At 42.7% G+C, this 13,113-nt stretch overlaps 1 protein-coding gene across 6 annotated transcripts in view; it reads right to left on the bottom strand.

Moving 5' to 3' along the window:
- The window catches only part of SPEN (spen family transcriptional repressor), a 294,674-nt gene that overhangs the window by 117,171 nt on the left and 164,390 nt on the right, over window positions 1-13,113 (bottom strand). For 5 of the 6 annotated variants that reach the window (XM_029578478.1, XM_029578477.1, XM_029578482.1 and 2 more), the window contains one exon: window positions 9,651-9,823. In XM_029578478.1, coding sequence (XP_029434338.1) covers window positions 9,651-9,823 — 173 coding nt within the window. The remainder of the gene's footprint in view (window positions 1-9,650; window positions 9,824-13,113) is intronic. The other variant, XM_029578479.1, reaches the window with a different exon arrangement.

Genomic DNA, 13,113 nt, shown 5'->3' on the forward strand with positions numbered 1-13,113 from the left:
CCTCTTCCCGTCCCAATATGGATTCCGCAAAGCTTCCAGCACAGAATCCCTCCTCGTTTCACTGACAGACTACCTGATTTTGGGCCTTGACAAAGGGCAATCCTTCCTTCTGATTATGCTAGACCTTTCAGCAGCTTTCGACACCATTAACCACGCCATCCTCATAAACCAACTCATCCATTGGAATAACAGGTACAGCTCTAGCCTGGTTCAAAACGTTCCTCAATAACAGAGGCTACAAAGTGAAAATCCAGAACAAAGAATCTCCCTGCCATGACGCTCCAGTAGGAGTCCCACAGGGATCTTCCCTATCACCCACCCTATTCAATATTTACCTACTCCCACTGTGCCAGCTTCTAACCGACCTAAAACTCAAACACTTTGTCTATGCTGACGACATCCAGATAGTGATCCCTCTTAAAGAATCTCTCGTATACTGGGAATCATGCCACTCAACTATCAATGACCTGCTTGCCAGCCTAAACCTCATTTTAAATACCACCAAAACGGAACTCATGCTAATTTCTCCGGAAAACACAATAATTCCAGCACCCCCCCCAAACATTCCACTCTCCCCTCAAGTGAGAGACTTAGGAGCTATAATTGATAACAAGATGAATTTGAAAGCATTTGTCAACCGCACTACAAAGGACTGTTTCCACAAACTCCAAGTGCTGAAAAGGATAAAACCGCTTTTCCATTTTCAAGACTTTAGAACAATACTACAAGCAATAATCTTCGCAAAGTTAGATTACTGCAATGCTATCCTACTAGGACTCCCATCCTCATATACTAAACCTCTACAGATGGTCCAAAACGCGGCAGCAAGAATACTCACAAATACCATAAGAAGAGACCACATCTCACCTATCTTAAAAGATCTCCACTGGCTCCCTATTCACTTCAGAATCATCTACAAATCCGTTACCATCATATATAAGTCCATCCACCACCTTACTTCACTTGACCTTCAATACCCGCTCAGCCTACACAACTCCCTCAGACCGACCAGAGAAGCCTACAGAGGATCCCTCCAGATACCCAATACGAAATTCACACGGCACATAACCTCAAGAGAACGGGCTCTCTCAACAGCCGGACCATCACTCTGGAACTCCATCCCCACGAACCTTCGCCAGGAGCCTTGCCTGCCAACTTTCCGAAAAAGATTGAAAACTTGGCTATTCAAACAAGCCTTCCCAGACCACATCTGAATCACAACCATCTATTCAAAGAATGTAGCCACTCCGGTTCTGTAAATATTTATTAATTTATGAGTTTAACCTTCTGTTTTTCTCTTGTCCCAGTTCCAGTACCCCTGTTTCATTGTAACTGCAACTCCTCTGCACTAAATTCAGTTTTGTATTTTTTGCACACCTTGTTCGAATGTAAACCGGCATGATGTGATTTTTTCACGAATGCCGGTATATAAAAACCCTAAATAAATAAATAAATAAATATCGCAATATTTTGGGAGAAGATTTCAATTAGCCCCTGGATTTAACACTAACTAGATAGACAATCCAACTATAGACCAATGGCTTCTAAGTCACTTCAAATTTTGAATGACCTGCAACAAGAACTTGGTCTGGTAGACCCATGGTGATTACTACATCCCACAGAGAAGAATTCACTTTTTTCTGATATATAAATCCCTTCTACCTGATGTGTCCTAAAGCTGAGATTTTACCTATCCTAATATCTGATCATGCAGCTTTCACCCTCTCCATGTTATCTTTGCAACCTCAGTGGAGATCGCCTAGTTAAAGACTAAATCCATCATTGCTGGAGGATAATGATTTCATAGATAAAAATGTCATGGTTTATTCTAGAATTCTTTCATATGAGCAAATCAGATCAGATTCCCTATCTCACGGTCTGGGAAGCTTTTAAAGCTACTATAAGAGGGGAGATCATCAGCTATGTGGCGCATTGTACTAAGAACCATAATATGGAGGCTGCAAGTCTAGAAAGGGAGAGAGCTGCAGTGGAATCAGCACGTATCCAATGGGGTTCCCCCATTATGCTCTCTTAGCTTACTAAATTGAAATATTGCTATAATGTTTTAATGAGCCAAAAGATAGGGAAATATGTTTTTGAAACAAGTATAATGCTGAGAATAAGGCAGCATATTGGTCCAATATTATTTGCCAGTTAAAATAGATCCCTGATTCATACCATTAAGACTTCTCAATCTAATATTAGTACATGGGACTGACATTTTACTGAAATTTCAACAATATTACAGCGCCTTATATTCCTCTGAGGCAGGGACTGCCAGTAAAATTTGTGAATTCTTCTTAGCAAAAATAGTAGGTCTAGGCTTATCTGATGAAGACAAGTGCTTTCTTGAATCCCCTATATCTCAAAAAGAGATTGATATGATTATTAGTTCCTTCCCCTCTCGAAAAGTCCTGGGTCCTGACAAGTTAACTGAGGAATTTTAATAAGGCTTGAAACCCCCTCTTCTTCCTCAGCTTGGGGACTTGTTTCATTCCTTCTCTGCGACAGGTGTCGCCACAGTTAATTTTCTTGAGGCCATTATTGTCCTGTTGGAAAAACCTGGCAGAAAACTCCTACCTGTCAAAAATTACAAGCCCATATCGCTCCTAAAATGTTGGCTGTAAAATCTATTCTAAAATATTAGCTACCAGACAACTTAGTTTTGGGCTCCCACATACATCCAGATCAGGCAAGCTTCATGAAAAAAAGCCATATCTTTGATAACTCCTGATTATTTCAGTATCCAAATCTCACAATACTCCCAATGTCTATAGTTGTGTAGAATGGGACTACATGTTCAGAGTTCTGGCCTGGTTTGGTTTTGGAGACCAGTTCATATTTGTTCAAGTACTGTATATTTATCCTAGTTCGCGAATTCTCACAAACACTATCTGGGAGGGTCGCCCTCTGTAGGGGGAACAAGGCAAGGCTTTCCCCATTACTGTTTATTTTGTCCCTTGAGCCACTGATCCTTACAATCTGTCAAACAGAATCCATCTTTGAGATCTCAGTAGGGGACCGGGATTATAAAGTAGCAGACTATGCAGACAATTTACTTCTGCTCCTGTCCAGATAGCTCTCTTTGCAATCTGTTGGCTCTAATTAAGGAATTCTCTACTTTTTCAGGTTTTAAAGTCAATTGAGACAAAACTGAAGTTATGCCCCTCAGTGATCTTTGTGTTCAATCCTAACTCCTCAACTCAAATTGCAAATGTTTCCAGGCAGTTTCAAGTATTTATTTATTTTATTTAAAATCTTTTCTATACCGTCGTTCAGTAGATTACCGTCACAACGGTTTACATAGAGGCACATATAGTGAATTGTACATGCATCTGTTCCTATTATTAGTAATGGAGGTGCCTGATAAGCTCGGTGACAGTTTCATAATAATGGCTAAATGTTCAGTGTTGTCTAATCTAACCTGTGACTACAATAAAGACTGTTAGATTATACATTCAATTTAAGAGGTGCAAAAACAAACCATGATGTACATACATATAATGTGCTGGTGCTGTATAAAGATTTTGTGTGTACAGCTTTCAGCGTTTTTCTCTCTCTCGCTCTCTTTGTGAAAAAGCTTCTCTAAAGAGCCATGTCTTTTTGAAAGTCTTGAAATCTCTCTGTAGTCTTACCTCTATGGGCATGGTGTTCCATAGTATCGGTTCGGCCAATGATAGTGCTCTTTCTCTGACTTCGGGGGCCTCAGAGCGTGCACTGGTGGCAACCCAAGCCCAGTGCCATGCGAAGATGGAGACCAGTGGCGATGTTTCCGGGACTTTGCTCGGTGCTCAGCCCAATCTTTTCCTGCTGCCGAGGAGGATGGAGACGATCCCAACATCCTGGAGTGCGAAGACACCAATGATGGCTGATTTCCTGGCCCCTCTCTCCAGCGGAGGCCCCGGCGGGGGAATGGACAGCGAAAGCTCGGTGTCCACTGGCTCCCCGTGGCCTCTCGGAGTCAATGCCCCCAACGCTGGAGTTGAAGGTTCAGATTTTTTGGAACCAAAGAGCTTCTCCATTTTCTCCAGATAGGCACGACAGCCTTTGGGATTCATACGGTCACAAAAACGATACCCCCTAACATCGTACGATGGCCCCAGGCAGAAGATACATACTTCATGCGGATCCATCAGGGATATGGTCCACGGATTCTGGGGGCATTGACGAAACCCAGACAATGCCATTATAAAGAGAGACCCGGCGAGCGGTCGATGACCGGTGGCCACCGAGCAAGGGAAACCACTGGGAATCAACTGCACAGAAGTGACAAAAACTTACCACGCCACCCTACTAACTAAGCCAGTAAGAAGAAGAGAGACCCCAACACAGGAACAGTCAGAACAGACTGGGAAATTACTTGAAAATACAAAAAAAGAGAGCAGAGCTCCATAACCGAGAGACGATAGCTCCGCGGAAAAGAAGAGACTGAAGGGGATCCTGCGTGGACGTGTGGATAGTGGCATGCTGAGCATGCTCAATGTACCAGTCAAAGTTTCTAGTAACTCTGAAATAAGATTTCTGTGCCAAGCTCCATCTGTTGATGTCATCCATGTGAAACGACTACCATCCTGCTTGTCCTCGGAGAAAACATAAAACCCACTCACCATCCCTCCACATTTCACCCAAATCCGCCTCTCAGCTTTCATATAATTGAATTTATTTGTGTTACATTTAACAACATATATAACTTAGAAATAAATAATCCCTCTAATGCGGGAAGCCTCTTCACATTAGGTCTCCATTAGAGATTTCCCCATCCTCAAAGCAGACTTAACCCGTTTAGACATCATGTAGTGAGACAATTATAGATAAGCAAAGAAATCACATACCTGACCCCCATAATACTCTTCAAATCTCCATAAAATCGTGTACCTTGCTCCCATTTCCTATATGGACTAGTCCCAAAGATTCCCATTTTTGGAAAACTTGACTCCCCAACCTATTTGAAAGTCTGAATTGAATCTAATGGGAATGCTGGCACGAAGAAAAATAAATATGGGAGTGTGGGCGTTCTTATTGTTAAGGAGGTTATGGTGCAAGTAGAAAAAGTGCAGAGGGATGACGGTGGCAGGTGTATTATTGTTTACACTCTGCTGAATATATATGCACCCAGTACTAATCAGGGCAACTTCCTTGATCTAGTGGATCACCAACTCATGACACATGTGCAGGAAATTGTGGGAGGGGATTTTAATTTGGTCCAATCTCCATTTCTGGATAACTTCTTGAGGAGTAAAGCTTCTAATTCTTGTAGGCAGCAGTTGAAGCAACTGATGGAAAAATGGCAAATTGTGGATGTGTGGTGGGTACTACATCTGTCAGCGAGAAATTAAACTTTTTACTCTAAATCCCACAATTTTTATACTTGGAAAGTTTATTTTCTTATGGATAAAAAGCTGGACTATGCTACAAAGGAGGCAGAGATTGGATCCAGTATGTGGTCTGACCATGCACTGATTTAGTGGGACGTACAGGGCATGACTAGCAATAGGGGTGCATTTGTTATGTAAATTTAATGATGCCTTGCTACAAGTTAAGGCTGTATGCCAGCAAAGTCAAGAAGACATACTGGATTATCTCAAATTTAATGATCTGGCGGACACAGCCCCTACTGTTCTTTGGGATTACTTAAAAGCAGTAGTGAGGAGTAAGGCAATTGCGATTGCATCTTTTAAGAAGGTGGAGAGAGAAAGAAGGGCAAAAGAATTGAAACATGCCATCCATTGTCTAGAACTTAAGCATAAATGACATCTAGACAGGCATACTTTATGGGAGTTAGAAGCTTATAGGCATGAGCTGAACTTGTTGGAGGTTGGAAATATAGCATATAAATTGTATAAAGTCAAGCAGTCATATTATGAATATGGGAAGAGGGCTGGTAAGCTTCTGGCCCAAACTTAAGGCTAAACAATCCTAAGCTTAGATCATGAAGATTAAAGATCGGGAGTGCAAACTTGTGCTAGATTGGTCAGCTATTAGGCAGCGGTTCACTCAGTTTTATTCTGAATTGTATGCAGGGATATGGCAATAACAGATGAATGTTGAACAATGTCTTGGGGATGTGGAATTGCCTAAGCTGGGGGATGCTTGTAGGGAGGTTTTAGATAGGTCCATTTTGACCACTGAAGTGATATGGGCAATTTGGGACTTAAAGGTGGGAAAGGCACAGAGGAGAGATGGGTTTACTCCTAAATTTTATAAAACATTTCAGTCCTGTTTGGTTATTCCTTTGGTGAACATGTATAATCATTTGAGAGAAGGGGGTTCATTGTTGAGGGGGTGCCAATGTTGCCGGAATTATGGTATTGCCAAAAGGTGGGAAGGATCATACCTTGTGCAGTTAATATGGACTGATATCTTTGAATCAATGTTGATCTGAAGTTATTGACCAAACTTTTGGCTCGGAGGCTGAGATTGGTGATACTTTCTTAGGTTCACAGTGACCAAGCCAGCTTTATGCCAGGTCATATGGCTGGTGACAATGTCAGAAAGATTCTCATCTTGGTAATTTTTGCCAAGTCCCGTCAGCTATCTTCTTTACTCTTTGCAGTAGATGCAGAAAAGGTTTTCGATTGCATGCATTGGCTCTTTCTGTTTAAAGTAATGGATTGTATGGGGATTAGTCAGCGTGTCATAGGATGAGTTAAAGAACTCTGTAGGGATCCGGAAGCCTGTATACAAATGAATGGGGTTACTCTAACAATTTTAAGGCAGGGGTGCTGTTTCCCCAATATTATTCACACTAAATGGAACCGATACAAAGAAATAGGGACATATATGGAATTCAAATTGGTGCCGGCCATTATAAAATTTCCCTATAAGCAGATATCATATGTTCACCCTAACTGACCGGAGATATCTTTGGTGGCTATTGTGGCGGAGATGCAGGATTTTGGGAAGGTATCTTGTTTTAAACTGAACATGGATAAGTTGGAAATTTGGGCAATTTTCCTCTCTGCTAAGGACGTACACAGATTGAAAGGGCAGTTTCCCAAAAAATGGGCAAAACGTCACCTCTGTTACTTGGGGGTAAATGTGAATTTGGAATTAGGTGATCTTTTCTGTATAAACTATGTACCTCTTGTTAAACATATAGAACTTGATCTAGAAATCTGGGATCGTCAATCTCTATCCTGGCTGGGGAGGATTGCAGCCATTAAAATGAATACCTTGCCTAAATTATTTCAGATCATACCATGTCCCATTTCGGAGGGAGTACTTAAAGAGGGGAAGAGGAAAGTTTTTGCCCTTATCCCATTTTGTCACAGTCTAAAATAGAAGGGGGAATGGGAGTGTCTAATATACTGAAATATTATGTAGCCTCACAGTTGAAGGCGGTTTTTGATCATCATACCCCGAACAATGAAAAAACAATGGGTTGAAATAGAACAGTTTATGCTAGGGATACTCCCTTTCATCATTTCTTTTGGTTACTGAAATGGCCAATAACCAAATTCAAAAACATATGGAACAGGCAGAGGGGATCTCTGTAAAAATGTTAGGGATTGTAAAGCTGAGCAGTTTTGTAGATGGGCAGACAGGGTCGGTCACATGATCTGTTTCTATCCTGTCCTTATATTCTATGCAGAAAGCTTTGAAAGTCACTTGGAGTCCAGTGTGGCTCACTGTACTTGCTTGTCTTCAGAGATTGTGCTGATTTCCAACTGTATAGCTACATAGGGGATGAAAAAGGGCTGCTATGCTTCAACGATGACACAAAACACAGAAAGAGGGAACAGTAGGTGTCTATCATCACTTTATGCCATTAGTAGTAAAATGGAGTAATACTAATGTGAGCTCACTATGTTATATAATTCCTATTAGGGAATCTTCCTAAAGTTGTATTTCTTTATAATATAATATAATCAAGGTACTTAGGGTTAAGAGGTTCAAATTATTTAAGTGACCATCTGTCTTCAAAACCTTAGCAGACATTTATCAGTTATTAAGTAACAGAATTTAAGTATGGATTTATGTCAGAAATGGAAATGCCAAACTTGTATTGACCCAAAAATAAATCTTTCTAGTAAACTTCAGTTTCTTACCACAAAATTCATATGAACTATTTAACAGTGCTCAAATCACTTGAGATTAAGTCATTGTGTTGCCATTTATAGAACCCTCTAAATCAGGTACAAGCAATACTATAAGCCAGGGGTGAGTAAACTGGGGGAGGGCCCCCTCTCCCAGGGGGCTTGAACAATCCTGAAGGGGGACACACACTGGTGGCCCAATCAAGGAAGAAAAAAATGGCTATGCTGTTGAGTCTCAGTGTCATGAAAGCACTGAAAGCTTAGGAGAGCTAACTGCCACAGCATAGTGACCTCATTATAAGCATGCCATGAATTAGCCATGTGTCTCTTTTGGTGGGCCAGGGAGAAAAGCTACTTCTGCTGTGATGGGCCCAGGATAGCCATTTACTCTGGCAGCCACTGGACATTGGAGCAGTCAAAGGTGGCCTACCATACTTGGGCCTAAGACCAGGAAAAGCTCCTGAAGCTGCTGGATCTCTTACCAGGAAGAAAGGTCACAACTGTTGCTTTCAGAGGGAAAAGAAGTGGTGAGGCGGGGAAGGGAATGGGCAAAGAATCTAGAGAATATGGTGGGGACAGGAGAATAAAGGCAAAAAGTGTGTGGTAAAAAAAAAAAAAAAGTTAAATAAGCAAATCAAAACATGAGAAAACAGAAAAGATGAAAAAAAATATGAAAAAATTAGTGAAAACAGAAAAAAAAATAAAAAATAATGGGTTGGAGTTTCTCAGCTCCACAAAAATTTGGCTTGCACCTAACTTTTTGAAACATTTTCCAGCCCTTATCACTGTAGTGTTTGTCTGTGTGTCTGGTCTATGTCTCTGTATCTGATGTGGTCTGTTTGTGTGCCTGTGACTGGGTATGCCTTCGTGTGTGTCTGACTTCTGTCTGAGGGCACAGTGTGCATTTTTCTGTCTGTGTGTGGTATTGTCTGTGTCCCCTTACCTGTCTTGGTGTTGGGTTTCTTCTTGTGCAGTATCTTTGTTCTATCTTGGTATGGAATAACACTGTCTGTCTGTGAGGTCTCTGCCTTTTGTGCTCTGTGTCCGTCTGGGTACCAGGTTTTTGCCTCTCTGTGCCCATGTGTGTGAGCTTATTCTTTTCGGCATCTTTGAAAACAATCAAAATGGGAGCTCTGAGCTATTGGTTGGTGAAATGTGTAAGTGTGTGTGTGTCTGTTTGTAAATATATACACCCCAACCAATTGCATAAATGGAAGAAGGCCACATATCAAAAAGTTTGCTCACCCCTGAGCAACAATATTTCTGTCAGTTTCCTATTTTTACACCCCCATGAAATCTTTGGAGAGTTCTACATCACAGTAATTACAGCTGTACTTTAGAAATGTTTTATAATGAATAGCTCAGTTTTTGACATCAAGGTTTCTGAATGAACCTCTAAATAGAACAAGAGGAAATTAGTCCTGATATTTCAGTGCAAAATCAAGCATTACAGCAGGTTTCCAAGGGTTAGCAAAGTGTTAACCCTGCTGGCCCATCAGAAAACAGCTTTGTGAAGCACATTAGCATAACCGTGACATACATAAAAGCCACTGCTGTGCCCATTAAGACTTAATACATTAACCTATCCTAAATCATGGGTCAAAAGTGACTCACATTCCAAGAACCGCCACATACCACTATCTCCCCAAAGCGCTGGAAAATGTTGCGTAGGTCATGGTAGGTGGTTGTTTTTTCCAGGTTACCAATGAAAAGAGTCCTTGTTGCTTTAGGGTGAAATTCATCTATCCTTTCATCCAAAGGCCGAAATTCATTTTCGCTTTCTGTTTCTATGGAAAAGATATATAAAAAATATATCAATTAATGGTAAGTTTTTGATGGTGTGTGTGAAATATTACCACAATCTGTACATCTGTGTATCTGTTATGGAATCCATATAATTTAATGGTTCCTATAACATCTGGATTTTTAATTTGATTTTGAAATAGTCTGCGGCTGGGAAGCCAATCACTGGTAGTGTTTTCTCTAAGGTTTAAGCTGAATTCCTGCACAGAGAGAATACAGAGATATCATATGCATAAGTAACATATGATACTCAAATTTGTGGTGACATTACAGTGTCAGAGAGAAATATATTATCAATGGCTATACCACATAGGTTCTACTTTCAGAAGGTATATGGAAATCAGTTGATAAGAACAGCCTGCTTTTTTCTGATAGCCTTTTTAATAGCAGAATAACCTCTCTTCTAAAAAGCACTTTTTTTCCAGTTAATTAGGATGATGCCCATGAAAGAAGAAGAACATAGAAAAGACAGTTTGATAAATGAAGAATTACAGCAAAGAGGACTTGGTAGGTTTTCCCTATGCTATTTATACCATAATACCCTTCCCGAAAAACACAGAAGACTACAAGTAAATTACCCCTCATTTTACATTTGACTGAACCTTTTTTTGGGTTCAATATTTCCTCCTACTCCTTTGGTTTTCCCATGACTGGAATTCAATGCCATAAACCTTCACTTATAACTACTTAGGGATTTCCCCCCCCCCCCCACCCCACTATTTTATATCCTTCCTAGCTCACCCATTAAAAAGAGTCCTTGGCCAGAGCTCCTTCTGGAACTCTGTAATCATGGGCACTAAATCTGACCAATAGGTGTTGCCATGGCTCAAAGACTGAAAAATCTCTATATGTGCAGCACTACCACTGAGCCACTGGGCCATCCCTTGACTGAATTTTAGAACAATTGTTTAGAAATTACAGCAGTCCCCAAATTGTTTTAAATAGTCCAGGGAAACAAATTCCTTTTTATAAATTGCAAAACATTTGTGGGCTTATTTTAATCTTAATTACAGTACTTTGTGTCTAGTCAGCAGAAGCTATACTTAACATGCAATTGTCTAACACTGAAAACAGGAGATTATTTTAGCTAAGTCAGTTGTCGTGATGATTGAGTGAGGTTCAGGTCTAAGGTGCTGAACCTAAGTGTCCTTTCTTCTCTGTGCTGGGTGTTCTGGTGTCGTGGGTTCAAATCCCACTTCTGACATGCTCGTCCTTCAATTTGATGTGGTAGCTGTGTTTAAAAAAAGGATTGGACAAGTTCTTGGAGGAGAAGTCCATTACCTGGTATTAATTAAGTTGACTTAGATTAGAAAATAGCCACTGCTATCACTAGCAATAGTAGCACGGAAGAGACTTAGTTTTTTGGGTACTTGCCAGGTTCTTATGGGCTGGATTGGCCACTGTTGGAAACAGGATGCTGGGCTTGATGGACCCTTGGTCTGACTCAGTATGGCATGTTTTTATGATGTATCAGGGCTAAGTCTTCTAACAAAATGTATTGGTAAATCTTATGTTGATCTTTAATTATTTGGGGCGACAGATATTTTAGAACTGCCAGGGAAACAATATCTTTATCATTTAGTTTCATGAGGCCTGATAAGAGTATTTGCTATTTGGAGTACCAGTACTGCAAATGCTATTCCTTACTCTGTTTCCATCTGGCTTTAGCTATCATATGCAGATTCTACTTTGCTTAGTTTTCTCCTGTGGTCCAATAGCTTGGGTTGCTCAAGCCAAAAACACATACAATTGCTCCTCTCTGAATGTCACTACTACCGTGTTTCCCCGATAGTAAGACACCCCTGATAGTAAGACGTAGTGGGAATTTTAGGGGGGTCGGCTAATGTAAGACATCCCCCGAAAGTAAGACGTAGTAAAAAAATTATTTTTAAATACCTGTCGGAGGGCCGCGTGGGTCCAGGCGGCGGGAGCCGGGTGGTCGCGTGTTACCGTAAATCTAGGCCGCGGGCGGGTGGGCGCTTGTTCCAGGCGGCGGCGGCGGGTGGACGCACGTTAAATCTAGGCCGCGGGCGGGTGGGCGCTTGTTCCAGGCGGCGGGTGGACGCGCGTTCGAGACGGCCGGCGGGCGGCGGGTGTTAAATCTAGGCCGCGGGCGGGTGGGCGCTTGTTCCAGGCGGCGGCGGGGGTGGGTGGGTGGACGCGCGTTAGTTCGAGACGGCCGGCGGGCGGTCGCGTGTTAAATCTAGGCCGGGTCGCACATTCATTCACTGCCGGTGGGGCAGCCCCCACCGGCAGTGAATGAATGCGCGCCTGTGCGACCCCTGCGATTCGATGCTCAAGGCAGTCACATGCCGTGACGTCACGACATGTGACTGCCTTGAGCATCGAATCGCAGGGGTCGCATTCATTCACTGCCGGTGGGGGCTGCCCCACCGGCAGTGAATGAATGTGCGACCCGGCCTAGATTTAACACGCGACCGCCCGCCGGCCGTCTCGAACTAACGCGCGTCCCCCCCCCCCCCCCCCCCCCCCCCCCGCCGCCTGGAACAAGCGCCCACCCGCCCGCGGCCTAGATTTAACACGCGACCACCCACCGGCCGTCTCGAACTAACGCGCGTCCACCCGCCCCCCCCCCCCGCCGCCGCCGCCTGGAACAAGCGCCCACCCGCCCGCGGCCTAGATTTAACACGCGACCACCCGCCGGCCGTCTCGAACTAACGCGCATCCACCCGCCGCCTGGAACAAGCGCCCACCCGCCCGCGGCCTAGATTTAACGCGCGTCCACCCCCCCCCCCCCCCCGCCGCCGCCGCCTGGAACAAGCGCCCACCCGCCCGCGGCCTAGATTTACGGTAACACGCGACCACCTGGCTCCCGCCGCCAGCCGCCTGGACCCACGCGGCCCTCCGACAGGTATTTAAAAAATTCGACTGTTTTTCCAATATAAGACATACCCTGAAAGTAAGACATAGTGGGACTTTTGGGGGTAAAAGGAAAGTAAGACGCTGTCTTATATTCGGGGAAACACGGTAGAGCTGTACCTGGCTCAGTCCTGACTATTATCAATATATTAGTTCTATATCAGAAGCACTTCTACCCATTAAAATCAAGCAGAAAACAAAATTCCCTATATGGTAGCTCTAAAATATCTATTAGCCAAATGGTAACAAAACACAGTACTCAAAATAGCAAATAGTCTTATCAGGCCTCATGAAGCAGAATCAAAGCAGAATTACAAAAAGGATATTGTTTCCCTGGCAGTTCTAAAATATCTCTCACCCAAAATAATTAAAGATCAACATAATTAAGATTTAC

The sequence above is a fragment of the Rhinatrema bivittatum genome, chromosome 15 (genome assembly GCF_901001135.1).
Source record: "Rhinatrema bivittatum chromosome 15, aRhiBiv1.1, whole genome shotgun sequence".
Taxonomy (NCBI): domain Eukaryota; kingdom Metazoa; phylum Chordata; class Amphibia; order Gymnophiona; family Rhinatrematidae; genus Rhinatrema; species Rhinatrema bivittatum.